Source organism: Sphaeramia orbicularis, chromosome 21 (assembly GCF_902148855.1).
Source record: "Sphaeramia orbicularis chromosome 21, fSphaOr1.1, whole genome shotgun sequence".
In the NCBI taxonomy this organism is placed as follows: domain Eukaryota; kingdom Metazoa; phylum Chordata; class Actinopteri; order Kurtiformes; family Apogonidae; genus Sphaeramia; species Sphaeramia orbicularis.
Window position 1 is genome coordinate 53372531 of NC_043977.1, and position 23949 is coordinate 53396479.

The 23949-nt window shown below is 35.2% G+C and overlaps 1 protein-coding gene across 4 annotated transcripts in view; it reads right to left on the bottom strand.

Annotated features, from left to right (window-relative positions):
• tmeff2a (transmembrane protein with EGF-like and two follistatin-like domains 2a) overlaps positions 1-23949 on the bottom strand; it is a 362422-nt gene that overhangs the window by 141700 nt on the left and 196773 nt on the right. The window contains exon 5 of one of the 4 annotated variants that reach the window (XM_030125350.1): positions 16360-16370. The exons of the other annotated variants lie outside the window; for them this stretch is intronic. Within the exon in view, the coding sequence (XP_029981210.1) occupies positions 16360-16370 (11 nt within the window). The remainder of the gene's footprint in view (positions 1-16359; positions 16371-23949) is intronic. 4 annotated transcript variants of the gene reach the window in all.

Sequence of the window (23949 nt, forward strand, 5' to 3'; positions counted from 1 at the left end):
TTGTAACAGATAAAATGTAAAAAAAGATTAAAACTTTTAAAAGTTTATGAGCTCTGTTATTTTTTGCAGCTCCAGACTATTTTTTTTGGTGGAAGAGGAGGCAAAATGACTCTGACTGATAATAAAGGTTGCAGACCCCTGCACTAATCCTACCAATATATATAAATAATTGTAGTAAAATACAGTTCTTGATCTTTTCATGGTCATCAGATATGACCCATTTGGACGTTCAGAGGCTCTGCAGTTACCATGGAAACACTGTCATCTTCTACAACACTGATTCACCAGTAAAACCCATGGAGTTGGGTCAGTGACAGTGGATGGACACACTGGGTTTATGTTCAGTTAATGACAGATTTTGTTAAATAAAAAAATTTAAAAAATCACTTTTTTCTGATTTGATCTAACTCTGCACTGCTATGAACAACTACATCTGATCTGTAAAATAAATACAGGTACATATATGATTTTCTCTGAAAAATGCAAAATGCAGAGGGTAATTTGTAATAGATGATAATCACTTGGGAAAGACAAAAAAATCATTTAGAAGTTGTGACAAAAATAGCTGTGTGTCTTTAAATGTTAAAATGATATAAACAAATGAAAATGCAGTAAAAGGATAATACTGACAAAACAGCGTAAAATATAACTATATAAAATATAAAAATACAGAAATACAAAAAGTCATAATAAATGTAAAAAGATACAAATTATTTAAAAAATAGAAAAAAAAGTAAAAAGATGAAAATGCACTTTTCTAAAGAAGTAATAGAAGAAATGTCACATAAAAAGGAAAAAATAATTGATTGTTAAAAAATAATAAATATTGAAAATGTTGGAAAGAAATGGCAGCGGCTTAAAAAGATAAGACAGACACAAATAAATAAAATAAAATAAAATAAATCTCTATCTACATTTCTATATCAAACTGAAAGGAGGTTCAACTTAAATAATGCAAAAACAAGAATATTAAGAAGTGAACCAGTGGAAAGAGGTGACATCTAAAAAAAAAAAAAAAAAGGATTATTTCTATTAGTCAGTGTGTGGTGTGAGTCAGTGTGTGTCACACGTGACCTTTATAGAAAAAGGTGAAATCCAACTGTGAATCAAGCTGTGGCTGAAAAATAACTGTTCTAATGAAGCAGATTGGTCCAAACACTCATCCATTCTTCTACAGGAGAACGTGGGCGGAGTTTCCCTTCAGTGGAAACAACACAATATTAAAAGAAACATAAGTTCTGTTCCAATACATGTTCCCCTTCTATCAGCAAACACACTTCCCCTGGAGGAAAACTTCAGAGAAAAATTCAAATGGATTACTGACTGAACTCAGCGTATCTGATCTTGGATCAGTGGGAAAAAAAAACAATGTTTTGTTTTGTTTTTTTGTTGTTGTTGCATTTTAATACAACAAAAACCCTAACGGCAGGAACCAGAGGATAAATGCTCATACTGACTGTTTCTGCAAACAACAGATATTCAAGTAACATTTTGGGAACAAAATTATGTTTCCACACCTTCCTTCCTTCCTTCCTTCCTTCCTTCCTTCCTCCTTTCCTTCATTCCTTCTTTTCTTACAACCTTCCTTCTTTCCTTCCTCCTCTCCTTCCTTCCTTCCTCCTTTCCTTCATTCCTTCTTTTCTTCCAACCTTCATTCTTTCCTTCCTCCTTTCCTTCCTTTCCTTCCTTCCTTCCTTCCTTCCTTCCTCCCTTCCTTACTTCTTTCCTTCCTTCCTTCCTTCCTTCCTCCCTCCCTCCCTCCCTGGTATTAATCTCACCATGTCGTCTCCCATCACTTCCGTCATCTCTACTGACCACTACACAGTTCAGTGGTGGTAAAGGAAATGACAGCTGGTGGAGTGTTTCCAACTCCTCAGTAAAATTACAATATCTATTGTCTGTCCTAAAAGTCATTAGAAGTTCCTAAATGATGTCATCACCTAATTTGCATAATTGCAAATGTTCATGTAATTGTAATGAACGACGAAGGACAGAGGAATAACATTGTGTTAGAGACAAAAAGTGAGAATAAAAACAACCCAAATATGTTTAGAATTCCAATTCTAAACATTTTCTAAATCCTACACAAAATCATGACTCCATATTTTCTTCTCAGTTTGATGTGAAAAAAAAAAAAAAATCATTATGGCTATAAATAATGACAACTTCCAATTTTTGTTTTTGTTTTAGTGTAAAAAATAACATTAAATTATGAAAATACTTACTTTTACAAACTATCCCATAAAAATAAAATGTGAATAACCTGAAATGTCTAAAGAAAATTAAGTACAATTTTAAGTTTTCTGCCTGTTACTGAGTTTTTAGTATCTTTGTAGTTCGTTTCCATAATGCACATGTAGAAATGATAAAGTGAGGCAGAATATTGTTAAAATTGCACTTATTTTTCTAAGAAATTTCATTTTTTTCAGGTTATTCACTTCTTTTTTGTTTGAATATTTTAAAAAAGTAAGTATTTTCATAATTTAATAGGGTTTTTTTGCGCTAAAACAAAGACAAAAATTTGGAGTTGTCATTATTTATAGGTTATTCTGCTTTTATTTTACTGGTCCGACCCACTGGAGCTCAAACCAGGCTGAATGTGGCCTCTGACAGAAAATGAGTTTGAGACCCCTGTTCTTGGGGGTGGTGGTAATGTAATCTCCCTGGAGCAAGTAATAAAAAAGTCCAAAGACTGAGAGGCTACGATGTGGTATTAAGATAAAACAGGCATGTCAGAACTCTAGGTATGATCAGAGCGATAACAGCAGCAGTTACTCTCCAGTGAGACAAGACTTATTCTGCCATTATAAATGTTTTTTTTTTTTTTTTTTTTTTTTTTATCAGGCTTACATTTGAAGGCATGACCTGAAATCCCCAGGGAAGGGCCAAAAGGGCAGCTGGATGTCTGAACTACTGGTACATGAAGGATTATGAGGCTTCATTTATCTGGGACATCCTATCTGTTTGCCTGAGTACACTGCAGCCATGACAGTTCCACAGTACTACAGCAGATGGTCGCAGCACCGTTCATCTGAGTATTACTTCACTCGTGTTCCTGAAAGATGAAAATCCAATCTGTCTATGTTGTGACACCATGAGGAACTGCTGCTCTATTTGTATGTTTTTACCACCTCTTTTCCTGATGGCGGTACGGTAAACTAACTCTTTTTCACCCGTCTTCAGTTGAGTTTTCATTTTTTTTTTTTCTTACAATTTCTTACTGTTACTGCCTCCTAGGGCAGTCGTAGGGTGACCAGGTGTCCCGCTTTGTGTGGGACTGCACAGCTTTATGACCATTTTTTCCACGTTCCGCAAATTGAGACGATGATGATTTTATCGGCTCTGTCTGTCTAAAGTGCAGGACAGTCGCCTTTCTCCAAACATTACTTTAATTTTATAGCAGAGACAGTGCTATCACCATTGGCTGTGTCCGCTGTCAATCAACCAACATACATGTGGGGTCAGGAGCAAGGTTATTATCGTTAACGAAAACTAACGAAATGACGAAAACTAGAATTGAATAAACATTTTCGTTAACTGAAATTAATAAAACACATCTTTTTGTTTTGGATAGAAATAGTTTCATCATTTAATGTTATTTTTTAACTAAAAATTGGAGTTGTCATTATTTATAGGCTATGATGCTATTATTTTATTGGTCCGGCCAACTGGAGATCAAATTTAGCTGAATGTGGCCCCTGAACTAAAATGAGTTTGACACCCCTGTTCTAAAACAATGAACCAAACTAAACATAGGCTAACACCATGAATTTTCTTTTAAATTGAAGTGAACGACATAACGTGGGAAAAGGTTCAGACAGCGGCAGAAAAGACGCACAGCATGTTAGAGAAAAGAGCGCATTGTCTTCATGAAATAAATGAACAGAAGAATCCAAACACACTGGCTGTGCACATTATTCTTCAGTATCGGTGGTGCTTCCATGGTTCACAGAACATTACTGAGACCAGAGTTTTTCTACATCACAGCCAGTTTAATAATCCTACTCTGAGTTGTCATCTTCCTTCAGTCTTGGCCTTGCACATCAGGGTTTTTTGGAGTTTTTTTCAACCTGGAATTTTTTGACTGGCCACATAAATAAAGTGACATTTTTTGGACCTGCACCAACCCGACCTGGGTCCGCTGATCCGCACATCACTACCTTGCGGTCCATGTTTTTATGTATAAAGATGAGAGTATCAACATGTGCTGAATGACGGCTTGCACGCTGACATGTGATGGAAGGGAGAGAGAGAATAACACACGACTAGTCGACTCCTCCAAAGTAACGTCGACTTGTGCCACAAACGTCGAAGCGTCGACAAACCGGCTTTTTTGTTAACGCCCTGCTGCCTACATTTAAAAGACTTATCTGCACCTTCTGCCCTGCAGATTTCTAAAAGAAGACACCTGCTACTTTAATGTGTTAGAGGAGAATTATTTACAGAATTTTCTGATTCATCACAAAATATTGATTTATTTTAATATATACAGGGTGGGGAAGCAAAATTTACAATGAACATTTAGTTGTTTTTTCTCAGCAGGCACTATGTCAATTGTTTTGAAACCAAACATATACTGATGTCATAATCATACCTAACACTATTATCCATACCTTTTCAGAAACTTTTGCCCATATGAGTAATCGGGAAAGCAAACGTCAAAGAGTGTGTGATTTGCTGAATGCACTCGTCACACCAAAGGAGATTTCAAAAATAGTTGGAGTGTCCATAAAGACTGTTTATAATGGAAAGAAGAGAATGACTATGAGCAAAACTATTACCAGAAAGTCTGGAAGATACTATTAAAGAAGAATGGGAGAAGTTGTCACCCCAATATTTGAGGAATACTTGCGCAAGTTTCAGGAAGCGTGTGAAGGCAGTTATTGAGAAAGAAGGAGGACACATAGAATAAAAACATTTTCTATTATGTACATTTTCTTGTGGCACATAAATTCTCATGACTTTCAATAAACTAATCGGTCATACACTGTCTTTCAATCCCTGCCTCAAAATATTGTACATTTTGCTTCCCCACCCTGTAGACATCAAGATTTGTTTTAAAGGAACCATCAAACAAGTGAAAAAGTGGAGCTTACTAATACCCCCGCCTGGTCCAACTCACTGATACCCTTCCCACCCAGGGAATAACTATGAGTGTTAACTTTCAGTCTTTTAAAAAAAATGTAAAAAAAAAAAAAAAGAAAAAAAGAAAGAGGGAGAACATAATTATGTGAAATTGTTTGGACAAATTTTCTAAGCTGAAATTTCAAAAATGTGAAAATATTCATTCATTCATTCAGCAATTTTATGGACCTGATTTATCCTAACTAGGGTCGCGGGGGTCACTTGGAGCAAAAATTTAAAAAAATGAAATTTAACCATCAAACTGTGCTCTGCACCTTGACTAATGGGAAAGAATATGTGTGTCAAATCTGAAAAAAACTGAGTGAATAGTGTCTGAGAAATCAGTTGGACAAAAATCTTGGATGGACGGGCAGAAGGATGGACGGAATTCCTGGTATATCTACATATCTGTATAGATAAAGGGGGGTGTATAAAAACCCAGACAAGACAATTGCTGTGCATCACCCACAAGAACCATGATCAGGAAAAAAAACACTTCATCTTAATAGAAAAGTCTAAACCTGTGTAAAAGATGTGACAAGATGAAAACAACATAAAAGTCAAGAAAAAAATCTAAACTGTACGTAAAAGGCCAAGAGTCGCCGATGAAAAAGACATAAAAGAACACGGATGGAGATGAATAAGTCGCAGCAAGATGAAAACTATGTAGAAGCAGCATAAAAACACAAGATGAAGTTATGACAAGATAAAAACTATGTAGAAAACATTTAAAATTAAATGACACCAACAGATATGCTTTGTTTTCAGTATTTCATATTTGGTTTTTCATTTCATACACCCTGAAGTCCAAAAATATTGTAATGCTGTCTAAAGCATAAATAAAAGATGGGAGAATATTCCCCTAACTCCATCACCTTCTTATACAGTGAGGAACACGACCCTGTCCCAACGTTTAGAGACATGTTGTCACCATCTAATTCAAAATGACCTTATTTATTTGTTAAAACGTTACATTTTCTCAGTTTAAACATTTGACATGTTTTCTTTGTATTAACCTCCTCAGACCCAGGAAATGCCAGCAAAGTACAAGCTTTTTTTTGTTTTTTATTAAATAAGTGCCTATGTTGGAAACATCATATATCTTCATAATATCTTCAGTGTCATTTTTACATTTCGCAAATTCATCCCAGGGGCCGGATTGAAGCCTTTGGCGGCCGGTTTTGGCCCCCGGGCCGCATGTTGGACATCTGTGATCTAGATGAAGCGGTCACTTTTCCACTTGAGTAAAAAATGTGCAGACTTCTGCCACCTCCGCCTGATTCCCCTATTCCCTCACTTAATCCTGGTCAAATCCTACCCTTACTAAAGGAAAAAAAAACTCCAATTTCCCTCCCTCTCTTCCTCTCTCCCTTTTTTTTTTTTTTTTTACACTCTGTCTGTCACTGTTGCTTTCCGCCAACTCAATCTCCCTCCTCTCCCTTCGCGTCGGCCTCATTCCATTATTTTCACCGTGACAAAAATATGACACTAAAAACACCTGATATTGGTGAGAGTGAGGTCTGGCCCGAAGGTGACCCCGCTGTTCTCATCAGCCTCTGGACCACTTTGCTCCTTTTGCTGATGCCTCCGATGAGCGCCGCCGCTTATATTCCCATCTCACACCAGATACTACACTGTAAAAAAAATCCTGTTGTTTTTACAGAAAAAAAAACTGGCAGCTGCGGTTACCAGAACAATACTGTAAAAAACACATCCAACTGTAAACATATTTACGGAGTAACATGTAGATTTAACATTTTAAACATGTAGATTTAACATTTTAAACATGTAGATTTAACATTTTAAACATGTAGATTTAAATGGTAAATAGACTGCACTTATTTAACGCAGTTTATCCACCCTCATGGTGTCCAAAGCGCTTTCCAAAGCCACAAGCAATTTACGGTTCAGTGTTTTCCATGGACACTCTGACATATCGACAGTCGGAGCCAAGATTCGAACCACCAACCCTTTGGTTATTGGACGAACCGCTCTACTAACTCTACCAACCCATTAATTTACAAGTTTAAAATGTTTCATTGTAAATGTTTACTTTTTTTAAATAACTTTATTAAAAAAAAAAAAAAGTAAATAGGACGTTATTTCATCATTATGGTCTTGCAATTTAAACAGCACTACATTGTAATTCCATTTACAGTTTTATTTTCTAAAAACAATAGAAATACATCATTTCCACATCAAGATAATTATCATTAACGAAAACTAATGAAATGATGAAAACTAGAATTGTAAAAACATTTTCGTTAACTGAAACAAATAAAAACTATAATTAAAAGAAAAAAACGATAACTAACTGACACTGTATTGTGTGCTTACAAAACTAACTAAAACTTATAAAAATTATGGATAAAATTCCCTTCGTTTTCATCTTTGTCAATGTCCGACTGATATGAAATTGATTTATTTCACTCAAGCAATTTTAGCTAGCGGCACCATATGATATTTAACGGTCTGTCACTTCTCGTCACTTGTGGTTTCCAGTCGTCTTCTGGTCCCCACTCTACCTGGAAACATGGAGACTCAAGTTGGGAGAAAGTTCTGTATGGGATTTCTTTGAAAACGACGACGAAGAAAATAAAAGATACATAAAAAAAAAAACAAAAACTAAAACTAAACTAAAACTAAGCATTTAAGAAATAACAAAAACTAATAAAAACTAGCAAACCTGCTCTAAAAACTAATTGAAAATAACTGAATTAGAGAAAAAAAAGTCAAAACTAAATAAAACTAAACTGATGAAAAATCCAAAACTATTATAACCTTGTTCTACATACAAATCTGGTTTTGTTCACATACTCTTCCTGTAAAAACTACACCCATATTTGATTTAATCGTTAACACAAAAATCTTTCCAAATAAACAATTTTACATTGTATTGTCACTTAAAGTTTTTTTATGTTGCCATTTTACAACTTTTTGGTGTTAAATGATTCATGGGGTTAGTACGTTAAGCTTAAAATCAAGAGTTTTCTCTGCTTAAAAAAATAAATTTGTTACATGTACACATTTAAATCAGTTGGTAAGTTATTTTATTAAATTGGTATAAATGAAAAACAAGGAAAACAGTCTTAACTTAATAACATATTGATTTTGAACAGACATTTCTGCCTTAACTTAACATATTAGTATATTAAGTTAGTACAACTTAAAAATCTAGTAAGCTTCCTTTAAAAACTGAGTACAAAGCTGACCTGCCTGCAGTCATTTTTTACAGTGTATCACCACCACCACGAATCAGGGAGCTAGTGTAATTCAGTTCACACACACACACACACACACACACAGATGATAGAAATTTTAATAATAATTTCAGAGTGGTATGATTGGATGTGTTCCCGTGGAGAGAATGGAGGGGAAGCAGCAGAAGCAGCAGAGGTGAGAGGGAGCGGACATATATGTGGATGTGGATGAAGGGATTCGACGTCTTCGCTTCTATCTCATTTGCAAATCCGATCCCTCTCGGTCAAGATTACGACATTATCCTCACACCAAAAATAAAGGCTTATCTGCCAAGCCTTTCTCACAGTGCCTCAAAGCGCCGTTCGCTCCGTAACGCCTCGAGACAGCTGTGTTTTAACCCCTGGCACACTGTGTGAATGCACAGTAGAAGGAACGTCAGGAAAACACATGAACGCACGCCCTTTGTGTTTATTCACCACAGACAGACGGACCAGAGTATTACAAAAAGTAAACAAGTGTTCAGAGAACGCAAATCTGCACCAAGAACCCTGTACGGTGTGCATGTGTGGATCAACTATTTCTTTTTAAACTATGGATGTGCAAAGCAAATTTCATAAGGATATTTCACGAATGGCATTTTTTATGATTTTCTGAAAATGGTGCATAAAAAAATAACAAAAGTCAACAGAGTGTAACGGAAGAGAAATGGAGCGGAACGATATTTTGTACAAAGTTGAAGCTTGGTACCAGTCATGTGTATGTCCAATTATATTAAATTCCAATCAATATTTGTTGAGTTATAATGAAAAATGTGTCATAAATGAGATTTTGTTGTCAATGTTAAATGTAAATGTCCACAGAGTCCACATTCCACAGTGGATGTGGACAATTTTGTGCCAGATACAAGATATTGTTCTAAGGTACGGGTGGATCAAATTGGAGGCTAATCGGAGTAGTTTAAAATTTTTGATGAATTTTCAAAAATTGCTCAATGATGAGAGATAGGAAAACTGTAGATGTTGTGACCTTGCTGTGACCTTGAACTTTGGCCTACTTGGCCCAAAATTTAATGGGTTGGTCCCAGGGCCTAGGCCTATCTGTGGGGACAATTTAGTAAAGGTGGTTGTAGCAGTTTTCCCATAAAGTTGCAAATAAACAAACAAACAAACAAACAAACACACAAACAAACAAACACACAAAGCAAAGTGATCACAACACCTCCTGGTGGAGGTAATAAAACCTGCCAGTGGAGTTATCACATGTTGATGCTTCAGACAATTTGTAAGTCCATACCAAGGTTCTAATAGTTTTAGATTTTTCAAAATAGCTTTTTTTTATTTAGTTTTGACTTTTTTTTCTCTAACTCAGTTAGTTTTAATTTGTTTTTAGAGCAGGTTTGCTAGTTTTTATTAGTTTTCTTTTTTTTTTTTTCTAAATGATTAGTTTTAGTTTAGTTTTAGTATTAATTTTAGTTTTGTCGTATCTTTTCTCTTCTCCACCATCGTATTCAAATAAATCCCAGACAGGACTCTGAATTCTCCAAACATTAGTCTCCATGTTTCAAGGTAGAGTGGGGACGAGAAGACGACTCGAAACGGCAAGTGACGAGAAGTGATGTGCTGCTAGCTAAAATTGCTAGAGCAAAATAAATCGCTTTCGTATCAGTCCGACACTGACAAAAACAAAGGGAATTTTATCCATAATTTTTATCCGTTTTAGTTAGTTTTGTAAGCACACAATACAGTTTCAGTTAGTTATCGTTTTTTCTTTTAATTATAGTTTTTATTTATTTCAGTTAACGAAAATGTTTTTTAAATTCTAGTTTTCGTCATTTCGTTAGTTTTCGTTAATGATAATAACCTTGGTCCATACCATAATGCACAGGTGTTAAACATGCGGCCCGGGGGCCAAAACTGGCCCATCAAAGGGTTCAATCCGGCCCCTGGGATGAATTTGTGAAATTTAAAAATTACACTGAAGATATTAACAATCAAGGATGTTCAATCTAAAGTGGGTCAGACCAGTAAAATACTATCATAATAACCTATAAATAATGAAAAAAAGCTAATTTTTTCTCTTTGTTTTAGTGTCAAAAAAGTAAAATTACACCAAAATGTTTACATTTACAGACTGGCTTTTCACAAAAAATATGAACAACCTGAAATGTCTTAAGAGAAGTATGTAGTATTTTAACAACATTCTGCCAATTATCAAATGTTTTGTGTATTTGTAGATCCACTGTGATCCAGATGTTGGGATGAACATGTATAAATGATAAACTGAGGTATAATATTGCTAAAATTACACTTATTTTTCTTAAGAATTTTCAGGTTGTTCATATTTATTCATGTTATGTTTAAGTATGGTTCGTAGATGTAAACATTTTAATTATGGAATTTTACTTTTTTTCACTCAAAAACATAGAGAAAACTTTGGAGTTGACATCATTTCTAAGTTCTTATCCTATTATTTATATTATTTTACTGGTCCAGTCCACTTTATTTCATATTAGGCTGAATGTGGCCTCTGAGCTAAAATGAGTTTGACACCCCTGCCATAATGAATGAATCTACTTACACAAAATAAAGTGCAATTACTGTAATAATAATCTATTTACATATCAGTCATTTCTTCTCCTCTTCCATGTTTATTATTATTATTATTATTATTATTATTATTGTTGTTGTTATTATTATTATCTACACTTTGCTCTGTTTTCTATTTTAAATGTGTTTCTTTAAATGTTCATTTCATTTTGGTATCGATCCCTAGGACTGTAATTTCGTTCATCCTCCAATGTTGAATGACAATAAAGAATCTTGAATCTTGAACCAAATAATTGTTAACTTAAGATACTGCGCAAGTGGTGTCACTACAAAAATAAAGAGAATAGCCTTGTTCTTTTGCTGGGTTGTGTTTCAAACTGGTTATTTGTAGCCTAATATTTGGCGGAATCTTTTTAAAACTAAGTTCAGCAGATTTTTCTCAAAGAAAAGACTCATTTCCTAGGAACACGGCTTTGCACTTTCATTGAAATCCTTTTTTGCAGTGTAAAAGAAAATCACAGAGCTAAAAAAAACCCCTTCATAATGACAAGAAGTGGTGTTGGAATGTGATTTCCTGGAAAATAAAAGCCTCTCTGTACTAATGTTGACTTCATCATGCAGAACTGCTGGGATATGACGCAAACCACTGTAGCAGGTTACGGCTACTGCTTAAATCTAGCTCAGTATCAAATGGAATATCTTATTATATAATGCATAACTTTGTCTTCATATATTATGTAAAACCACGTTAAATACATTTTACCCCGCCCCCAAAGGGGAGGTGAGGGGTATTGTTTTTGGTTCAGTTTCTTTGTTTGTTTATTTGTTTGTTAACACTTTAGCAGCAAAACTATTGGTTCAATTCATAGTAAATTAGTTTTATAGATTGCCAGTGACCCAGAATACATGTGATTACATTTTGGTAGGTCAAAGTAGGACAAAGTTAAAATATTTTATGAATTTAAAATTTAAAAAAAAATAAAAAAATCCCATTTTCTTATAACAGCTGAAATTTGTCTATGCGGACATCAGCGCACACATAGACATGATGACATCAGCTGGATCGATGCCAAAATGAGCTACTGTACGTGCGAGGGGCGGGGTTTGTTGTGCCTAGGGATGGGAATCATTAAGAATTTAACGATTCTGATTCCATTATTGATTTTACTTATAGGTCCGATTCTCTTATCAATTCTCATTGGCTGAGGGAATAAAAGCGTACAAACAAGTGTGTTTGCATTAACTGTCTTTTATATTTCCATCTGCACAGAAAATATAACATATACAGTATGGACAGATAATAAGAACAGATGACGCTGGGCCCGGTTTGGGAGGGTGGGGGGGTGCATACAGTGAAAGTGAAACTAAAGACGCTTTACTAATTCCTCTATTGCCACATTTCTAATACGTGGAACTGGTTTGACTCTGCTCGTCTCCTGTTATTGTGCACCTCATTTCCTTTCCCCTACCTTCGGAAACTTGTATTTGAGGGGGTACGACATTTGTTGTTTTTTCAGATGCAGTTTTAAAATGTTTTATGGAATGTCCTTTGTGGTGGACAGTTTTCTTTTCTTTTTTTTGTATAAAGTTGTGAAACTCTTGTCCTCAAATGTGGACAAAAAACCCATAGCTGAGTCTGAGGAGGTTAACGCCACAGTTGTATGGCTTTTCTTTATGTCGACGTCCTCGACACCAATGGCTCTTCTCTGTTAAATGTCATATTATAAAATGAACACTTTAACAATGATGACAATAAAAAAACCCAGCAGAGCTTTTCCTGCACTGTTAATGATTCTGGTCCAGAATGTCAACTTCACGTCCAGATTTTTCACTGAGCCTATCTGTCCTTCGGCTTTCACCTGCCTATTAGGGTGGAACATATTGGCTGCAGAGTGTCTGTGTGTGTGTGTGTGTGTGTGTGTGTGTGTGTGTGTGTGTGTGTGTGTGTGTGTGTAGGTGTGTGTGTGTGTGTGTGTCCATGTCCATGTGTGTGTGTTAAGGCATGTGGCATAGAATGAATAAACGGGAAGCACATACACACACACACACTCATACACACACACACACACACACACACACACACACACACACACACACACACATGCAGGTGGGCTGGCAGTTGTGGGCCTTATCACTATTCCACAAAGTGGGAAGATTAGATTACTCACTTCCCTAAACCTCTAACTTGGTTACCATGGCAATAACAGTGTGACTGGGGCAGCATCACGTCATGGTGGAGGATGGATGAAACAGCCACAGGGGGAACTTCAGGTCAGCTTTATTCTATTCTATTCTATTCTATTCTATTCTATTCTATTCTATTCTATTCTATTCTGTTTATTCTATTCTATTCTATTCTATTCTATTCTATTCTATTCTATTCTGTTTATTCTATTCTATTCTATTCTATTCTATTCTATTCTATTCTTTTTTATTCTATTCTATTCTATTCTATTCTATTCTATTCTATTCTATTCTTTTTTGTTCTATTCTATTCTATTCTATTCTATTCTATTCTATTCTATTCTATTCAGCTGGAGCAGGAAAATGGTGCCTTTTTACGATCCTGAAATGAAACCTCTCTCCTGTACAATGATTACATTCGGATACTAAGGTCATTACTCTTAATACCATTATCCCTCCAGAGATGCTCCACAAGCACGTGTTGTATAAATCATTAAATAACCTTGGAAACACTTGTGCTAAAGGTAGTATAACTATTTTAACATTTGGTAGGAGATCCCAAGTATCCCCCCCCAAAAAATAAAACAGGAGTTCATGTGGGTTTTATTCAAGCGGTTTGAAGAAAACAGGTTTTTTAAGTGATTGTCTTAAGTGATTATTTAATATATATTAATAGAAGCATTTTAGTTTTAAGTTATGAAGCAACTTTGGGAAGACTTCCTTCTTATTTGTGTTCACTGGTTCCAATATCCACTCAATGGACACACACACACATATACTCAGTGTGTGTACTTGTAATTGTACTTGTAAAAGTAATCCAATACAAATGCGTCGATACCACTGTGACATTCCCAGTTCAGTGCAGCAGGTACGAGGAGGAGGAATAATGTGTGGAGAGTGTGAAGAGTGTGGAGATTTTTCAAAATAAATGATGGTGATAAAAGTAACGCTGACTGACAGTAACGTTCCAGATACGGACACAGCGTTCTGTCCGTCCTCTGCGTACATTCCATCTGTTTTCCAGGTGTTGGCGGGTGAGTACCCAGATGGAGAATACCAGCGGAACCGTGGAGGTAGAGGATCTGTTCAAAGAGCCACTGTGTGAGTTAGAGAAAAACTACTGACACATTTAGGACAACTACCCAGGGCTAGGCTGGTTTACATTCTGCTGATAATACTATGGGAGTATGGAGTTGTGCGGACCACCGCCAGTGGAAGTAAAAACCAAACCTATCTCTCATTTCTCTTTTCTCTCCCTGCTGAAGCTCAGCTTTTATAAAACTTACCTGCGAAAACGCTGAAACATTAGTATCACATTAGTGTTACATCTGTCGTCTCCATGTTTGTTATTACTGACTTTCTTTTTCTTCTTCTCAAAAGACTTTCCTCTTCTTCGTGGTATTTGTCCAGTATGGTTAATTCAGAGCAGCGCCCCCTAGTGGAATATTTGACAAATGCTCATTCCAACACATTAAATGTCAGTAGCAGCACTTTGTTCCAGTCAGACTAATGACAACGACAATAAAGCACATTTACAAAAGGAACTAAGAACTGGAATGGGATTATTAAGTACTTGTATCGGTTCTCGGTATTGGCAAGTACTCAAATATAAGTACTTGTACTTGTACTTGGTCTAGAAAAAAGTGGTATCAGTGCATCCCCAGTAAGAACATCAACTACTAATAATCAAGGTTATAATAGTGTTGGATTTTTCCTTATAGTTTAGTTTTATTTAGTTTTGACTTTTTTTTCTCTAATTCAGTTAGTTTTAATTCATTTTTAGAGCAGGTTTGGTAGTTTTTATTAGTTTTCATTTTTTTCTAAATGCTTCGTTTTAGTTTTAGTATTAATTTTAGTTTTATCGTATCTTTTATCTTCTTCACCGTCGTATTCAAATAAATCCCAGACAAGACTCTGCTGCTTTCTCCCAACTTTAGTCTGCATGTTTCCAGGTAGAGTGGGGACCAGAAGACGACTCTAAACGACAAGTGATGAGAAGTGACGGACTGTACGGTGCCGCTGGCTAAAATCGCTGGAACGAAATAAATCATTTTCGTATCAATCCAATGATGACAAAGACGAAAATGAAGGGAATTTTATTCATAATTGTTCTACGTTTTAGTTAGTTTTGTAAACACACAATACAGTTTCAGTTAGTTATCGTTTTTTTCTTTTAAATTATAGTTTTTATTTATTTCAGTTAAAAAAAAAATGTTTTTTCTATTCCAGTTTTCGTCATTTTGTTAGTTTTCGTTAACAATAATAACCTTGCTACTAATCACTAGTGCATCAACCGCTGGTATTTGAACCGCTGACTACGTGCTACCAACTTCCTCTGAATCATAAAAAGTCCAGCATTTGATCCTGACTTAAATCATAAACACAGAAAAAGCCAAACCCAAACTCTAAAACTCTGTCCCAGCATTTGTTAAGATTGTATTTTATGAGGCCGGTTACCTGAGTAATGGGACGCTGAGAGTCCTTCCAAGAAGTTTGATTGAATATGTTTCACCACAATATCAGGAATATCAATAAAATAATAAAGCATGGATTGCAGTCTCATATGGGCTAATCATTTTTTTTTTTTTTTTTGTGCATCACTGAAGGCTGTCCAAGACGGATCAATTGAAATTGAATTCATAATTGCAGCATAGTGGAACCTTGCCCTAATTCAAATTAATGAAGTGCTTGCAGATCCATAGTGTTGTGGGTTTGATCATTAGATTAATTACCCCAATCTCGCTATTGTATTTCAATTAAAGCGAGGGCTAGTGTTGATCTTTTCATTGGTCAAGTCTCTGAAGAGTAAATGTAAAAACAGCGTGCATATGGCGGTGTCTAATGTCGTTATCTCCTCTGTGATTATAAACAGGATGACAGGACAGTCGTTTTAATATTATTAGTAACAAAAGGTTCGCAGCTTGAGCCAAAAGTTTTGAAAAGCTTAAACAAACCTCAGAAGGCGATAATTAGAGAGGCACAAAGGAAATCAGGTAGCTGAAAAGCCTGGGAGACACACTTAAAAGAATGCCCTATAAATACTCGTAATTAGACCGCAGACAGTCCTGCTGCTTTCCCTTCGCCGCTAAGGACTCATAATGGAGTCATTTTTTACCATTCAAACAGAAAAAATGGCTCTGATAAGTTATGGAACACTGTTTTGACCTTGACGAAGCACTTAATTTAGATAAGAGTTACCCTTCGAAACTGCAGTGAAATTAGGTCACTTTATTGCCGGTGGCCCACAGAGCATGACAGAGTTTAAATGTTTGACTTTGCAGCTTAAGGCACTAGTGTCCTACACCATCATCCCCCTAAACCATCCCCCCCTTAAATGCTTCTTTGTGGGACTAATATGGATTGACTGGAGGGGTTTTTGAAAAGTACATGATTCATTTTTGAAAGGGAAAAGCCACAGAGAAAGCACAAACCTCTAATTTGTTTGAAGAGGAAAATGAATTATTCAAGTCCTGATATTTTTAAAGTCTTAATTATAGAAGACGTGATTTTCAAATACAGAACTTGAACACTGCTGGGTCTGTCAGCTGGTCCGGCTGTCGCTTCCAAACCAAAGACGCTCAACAGCTCTTGGACGTTTTACAGTGAAACGATAAACAGACATTCATTATCCTGAGGGATGAAACCTGCGGACTTTACTGATGCTCGGACTTTTTTTCTACCATATGTAGGGATGAGAATCGATAAGAATTTAACAATTCCGATTCCATTAACTGATTCCTTATCGATTCTCATTGGGTGAGGGAATAAAAGAGTACAAACGGGTGTGTTTGCATTAACTGTCTTTTATATTTGCATCTGCACAGAAAATATAACATATACAATATGAACAAATAATAACAACAGATGAGGCCGAGCCCATTTTGGGGGGGTGGGGGGTGGGGGTGGCAGCATGCAGTGAAAGTGAAACTTAAGACTCTTTACTAATTGCCACATTTCCACTACATGGAACCGGTTCGACTCTGCCCGTCTCCCGTTGTTGTGCACCTCATTTCCTTTCCCCTACCTTTGGAAACTTGTATTTGAGGGGGTACGACGTTTGTTTCCTGCACCGGAACCGGAACTGGGCCCAGATGATGGCCTGGTGTTCACTCTGCCGCTAGATTTACAAGCGTCGCCAAGTAGCGTATCAAATACGTGACATTCCTGTAAATGAATCCCATGCTGTGGACAAATGTTTGAACATATTGGAGGGATTCCACCCTTTTGAAGGAATAGAAGCTTTGACAGTGTTCCAGTGGACCTGGTGTCGTCTGTTTAGACCGTTTCTGCCTCAACACCATGTTGGCTACGATCTAACCAAAACAATGCAGCGTATGCGTGACGTCATCGCGCATGCGCAACGAAGGCGGAATCGACAAGCAGAATCGTTAAGCAGGCAGGCAAACGATTCCAAGGAATCGAGCTACTGGAATCCAGTTCTCAAAAAGAACTGGTTCTCGATTCCCATCCCTAAATAGGAGTGTTTTCATAAATGTATTTAATCTGCATTTGAAAGATTCATATTAGGAAATGATTTTAAACTGTTCAATTCCAACCTCAGCATTAGCTTTAACATTATTATTATTATAGATTTATGTTTGATAAGGTGGGTGTGGTACTGGGCACCTGTGGTGGATCCCCTGCCACCACCATCTTGTATTAGTCGTTTTTGTTTTATGAGTTTCTGTTCAGTTGCAGTTAATAATTACATAACACAGTTCAGTTTCAGTATTTTATTTAAACATTCTAATGTGGGTGCACACATATTAGTTATGTTTGAATTATTTACACATTGTTCTTCAGTTGCAGACCAAAGACCAGACAAAGGGGCTTGGCTAGCATTGAAGACGGGGGAAGGAACTAATATCACAAGACTGGGGGTGGGGGGGGGGGGGGTACTGTTTGTTTCTTTGTGTTGATGTATTTGCTTAAATTCTTGGTTTAAATCACATTGGTTTCACATAGTTATCTTGTGTCTAGTTATGATTGTTTTTATGTTATTTTGACTAAGTTAATGGTTTGGTTTAATTTCATAGTGTAATGCCTCCCCCTTGTGTTTGATTTGGGTTAGTCCCCTTCTATTTAAGCCCACCTTGGTTCTGGTTAGGTCAGTGTTTGTTCTGTTACAGTTTGGTTTAGTTGACCTCAGATCTTTGTTCATTGTGTTAACTGACATTTTTTAGAGTTTGTGTTAACATTTTTCTAACTTTATTAAATTATGATTTTTCCAACCCAATACTCTGCTAAAGAATTGGAAGTAATAGCTTTTACCTCCCTGATCGCTAAACGCCACCTCCTTCTTAATTGGAAATCTTCAACGGCCCCTTCCAGCACACAGTGGATTAATGAGGTTATGTCCTTTTTCAAAGTAGAGAAAATTAGATATTCAAACGGGGAAACCTGAACAAATTCTACAAGAAATGGCAACCGTTTATGGATTTTTTTAAGACAATGTAATTCCCTTCCCCCTCTTTTTTTAATTTTTTTCCCCCCCTCATTTATTTATTTATTTGTTTGTTTATTTATTTATTTATGTTTATGTCACCAGTTTAATTATTTTATTCAGACTACGTCTTAGTATTCTTTTCATTGTGTTGTTTGTCAGGTTTCATTGTTATTTGTTCCTAAAAAAATATGCAAATCTAAAAGTAATGGTGGTTACAAACTCAATTAATGTTGACATCAGTGTGCCATGGTATTGGCATGTACCTTTCATTTTCTTGTATACACCGTAAAAAAAATCTGTAATTTAACAGAATTTTCACTGTTTATTTTACAGATTTTTCCTGTATTTTCAAGATACAGGAAAATACCAATGAAATGACAAAAATAGACTGTGATTTTAGATGTCGAATGTAAAATAACACAAAAAAAACTGTAACTGCGAACAACCAAAAAATGTTAATTTTTTAAAAGAATGTTTTTCTTTTTTCACAGAAAAATACAGTTAAAATACATTTGCAAATCCATCATAATTTCACAAATATTTATTTTCTATTTATGAAATTAAACTGTTAATTTAAAGTCTAATACCGTCAAAAAAAACAAACAAACAAAAAAAAAAAACAGATAAAATTACTGACAATTAACCGTAAAAGAAGTATTTGTTCTGTAAGTTTAACAAGACTTGTTTGTTAATTGACAAATATCTTGTGTAATTACAGGAGGTTTCACAACAAAAATGTTGAATAAATGTATTTTTGTGAATGTATAACATGTATAAGCACTGATAAACTGTCCAAATACAGTTTTCATCAGTGGATTGTACAACTTAGTGTCATTGAAAATTATATATATATATATATATATATATATATATATATATATATATATATATATATATATATATATATATATACATATATATATATATATATATATATATATTTTTTTTTTTTTTTTTTTTTTTAATTTATAGGTAATTTGATTGTTTTAATACATGTAAATATTCTTTATTAAACATTCAAAAGTTAAAAAAAATAAAATTGCAAAATCTTATGTAAAATTACGGCAAAAAACTGTATTTTAATTATGGAAAATTACCGAATTTTTATGAGATGGTTATTTTCCGTTTTTTAACTGTATGTTTTCGGCACCCCTGCTGCCGGAATAATACCGTGTTTGTTTTTGTTTTGTTTTTTTTACAGTGTACACATCAATAAAAATCTGAAAAAAAAAAAAAAAAACATTTTTCCTGATTTTACCACCTTTGTCCTGGTCTTTATGTTTGGTCCTCTACAGCACCCGTCCCTCAGTCTAACTCCCATCAAGTAAATCAGTAGAAGGAAAGTAGAAAGGAAGTCTTTAAATATTCCTACTGTGAATCAAACCATCCTTTTTGACCCATTTTTTCTTCAAAGCCTCAAACAGCGAAGGCTAAGTCTAAAACCATAGCACATTATGTAATCAGTAAATCTGGAAACACTTTCACTTATGTCATAGTTCTGGTTTTTTGCTGCTTACATCATGCGTGCTTGTTGAAGTCACAGCAAACACAATTACCAAACAGTTTTAGATGTGGCCATTCTCATTTTCTGTTCATTTGTCTGGTTATTAAAAATCATGTTGCTTGCAAAAAGAAAGAGGTGGTTTGAGGAAAAACCTGCTACACATGCAATGAATTTTATAATACTGAAATATTTGAGACACAATGTTCTATTTTAGGCATCGGAGATCTTATTCTGATGCTGTTTTCTGTCTGGTTATTACATTTACTTTTACTAGGACTGCTAAAAATCTAAACATCTGACCCTTTCTTTTCAGTTTTTTTTTTTTTTTGTATTTAATAGAGACTGTGGCAGATTCATAAAGCCACAACAATAACTCTGGATGCAAAAAAAAAAAAAAAAAATGTTAAGAGCTAAAGATATCTTTTTATTTTTAAGGCCTTTGCTTGTCCTTTGTCCTTCCATGATCATGTGAGTGCAATCCAATTTCTCCACTCGAAAATTTGATTTGGGCAAATGTCTGATTCCAGCTAAAGGGACCATGTGACCAGACTCCTGAGCCTCGGGGGCCTTTTTTCCCCGCTAAGTTTCCTCGTGTTCTCACATATCAGATAAAAAACAAACGCTAATATGCATGAGTGCACAGGCTGCAGAGCGTGAATGCCTGCTCGCACGCGCTCAGTACCCACACAGCCACACAACCGCCCAGGCTCTGGCAGCTTCCCCAAGCCGGACGGAGCTTTATGTGTGGAGATTTATCATCGGCCATTAAAATACATTTGATTTTCTTTTTTTTTTTAACCAGGACATCTCTCCACCGCCGCTTTCCTTTACAGAAGTCTGTGCTGCCTTTTACAACCACTTTCTTTAACCTTCTCCCCTGCTCATAAAACACCAGCAGCTCTCCCTTTGCCCCCCCCCCCCCTCCTCCTCCTCCTCCCTTTTTCCCTTCCGTCTCTTCTTTTCTATCTCTCCGTCTATTTTGACCTCGGTTATGATTCTATCTTTACAGGGGCGTGTTTGTGTTTCTCCCCATCCTGTCCTTGCCCTCTACAAACCCCTGTACTTCTGCTCAAATACCCTCTCTGACCTTAACGTCCACCTCCAACCAGAACCATCTGCTGATCTAAACTGTCTAATACCTGTTGATCCACTAATCCTATCAATACATAGAAATAACTGGTGTAAAATACAGTTGTTCGTCTTTTCATGGTCATCAGATATGACCCATTTCAACATTCAGATGTTTCATAGTTACCATGGAAACACTGTCATCTTCTACAACACACATGTCAAACATGCAGCCCGGGGACCAAATCTGGCCCACCAAAGGGTCCAATCTGGAATAGAATGGAATAGAATGGAATGAGTCCAAACTTATTAAAGCCAATTCTTGGCTTTGGTTCCAGAGGTGGTCCCATTACTGAGGTTTAATTGGATTCATTTTATTAGTGTATGACAGTAGATAATAGTGGATAATATATAGTGGATAATATAGTGTAGAGAATAGTGTGTCATAATTTTTAAAAGTGCAGTTTTTTGTGATTTGAAGCATTTATAATGTTCCTCTTGCTTCGCTTCTCCCCTCGAACAACCACTGGGAGTCTGACCCTGCAACCCCCCACCACCACCACCACCACCACCACCCCCTTTCATTTTTTTGTGGATCTGCCACTGTTGTCTGTGATGATAGAAACTTTTTAGGCTAAGAGGATGTACTACATATATATATATATATATATATATATATATATATATATATATATATATATATATATATATATATATATATATATATATATATTTTTTTTTATATTTATTTATTTATTTATTTATTTATTTATTTATTTATATTTATATACATCTCAGACCCAGTACTGGAACAAAATACAGTCTGTTATATCACCAACCGATGTTTGAAATTCTCACTAATATTTTTATATGAATGAAAAATGCTGCATCTCATTTGAGACGGATCTGAATTAAATTTGACTTAACCTCATAAAGACCCAAACATCCACCAACGACCAGAACCATCTACTGATCTAAACTGTTTAATACCTGTTGATCCACTAATCCTATCAATACATGTCAATAATTGGTGTAAAATACAGTTCTTCATCTTTTCATGGTCATCAGATATGACCCATTTGGATGTTCAGAGGCTCCGTAGTTACCGTGGAAACACCATCATCTTCTACAACATTGATTCACCAGTAAAACCCATGGAGTTGGATCAATGACAGTGGATGGACACACTGGGTTTACGTTCAGTTAACGAGAGATTTAGTTGGAAAAGTCACTTTTTCTTCATCACCTCTGCCAGGAGGTACTGTGATCACTTTGCTTTGTTTGTTTGTTTGTTTGTTTGTTAGCAACTTTACAGGAAAACTATTTCAACCATCTTTACCAAATTGTCCCCACAGATAGGCCTAGGCCCTGGGACCAACCCACTAAATTTTGGGCCAAGTAGGCCAAAGTTCAAGGTCACAGCAAGGTCACAAAATCTACAATTTTCTTATCTCTCATCATTGAGCAATTTTCAAAAATTCATCAAAAATTCAAAACGACTCCAATTAGGCTCTAATTTGATCCACCTGTAGCTTAGAACAATATCTTATATCTGGCACAAAAATGTCCACATCCACTGTGGAATGTGGACTCTGTGGACATTTACATTTAACATTGAAAATCCCATTTACCACACATTTTTCATTATAACTCAACAAATATTGATGTCATCTACATGATCAGTGAATTAAATATCAGAAAGTGCATGACTTGCACTGAAGAATGCAAAATACAGAGGATAATATTATAATAAATTGTGATAAATCACTTTAAAAAGGTTAAATGTAGAGAAAATTTCATTTGGGAAGTGACATAAAAGTCGCACTGGGTCTTTATGGGTTAAGATAGGTTTTTTGGTTTGTTTAATTATCATTGTTTCTTCTTACTCATCATTTTATCAAATTTATCTGACATTTTAAGAATAAGGACAGCTTCTCGGTCTTGTTTTTCTTCTTCCATCCACCAACAGGTATCACACTGTGATCATCTGTAACGTAGTGTCATGACAACCTCATGCTTCGTTGTTCATTTCGTTTCAGTTGGTCTTTTTTATGATCATACAGCAGTTCTAGCATTTGTCATAAAGCTTATGCTGTGTTAGATTTAAAACAGGCCAGTAGAAATTTTTGTAATCCCACTTGGATTAGTACAAACCTTTGATTTCAGCATCTCAGGCTCGAAGTGCAAACATGTATTTTATGAGGGCAAATGGATGCTTGTGTCAAATTTGTCCACTTCACACTGAATGTTTTAATGCTCAGCAGGTCCAAAGGGACTGAAATAATCTATGGAGTTGATTCATTTCATCTTTTATTACACTGTAAAAAAAAAAACAAAAAAACAAAACAAAACAGTAATATTCCGGCAGCAGGGGTGCTGGAAAAATATTGGAAAATAATAGAAAATAACCATCTCACAAAAATACGGTAATTTTCCAGAATTAAAATACCATTTTTTGCCCTTACTTTACATGAGATTTTGCTTTTTTTTTTTTTTTATTGACTTTTAAATGTTTAATAAAGAATATTTTCACATATTAAAACAATCCAATTACCTATAAATATATATAAAAACTTTTCAATGAGACTAACTTGTACAATCCACAGATAAAAACTGTATTTGGACAGTTTATCAGTGCTTAGACATGTTATACATTCACACTGTCTGTAATTTTATCTTGTTTTATTTATTTATTTATTTTTTACAATATTAAACTTTAACTTAACAGTTTAATCTCATAAATAGAAAAGAAATATTTGTGAAATTATGATACATTTGCAAATGTATTTTAACTGTATTTTGTTGTGAAAAAAGAAAAAATTTTTTTTTTTTTTTTTTTAATTTGAATTTTATGGTTATTCAGAGTTAGTTTTTTT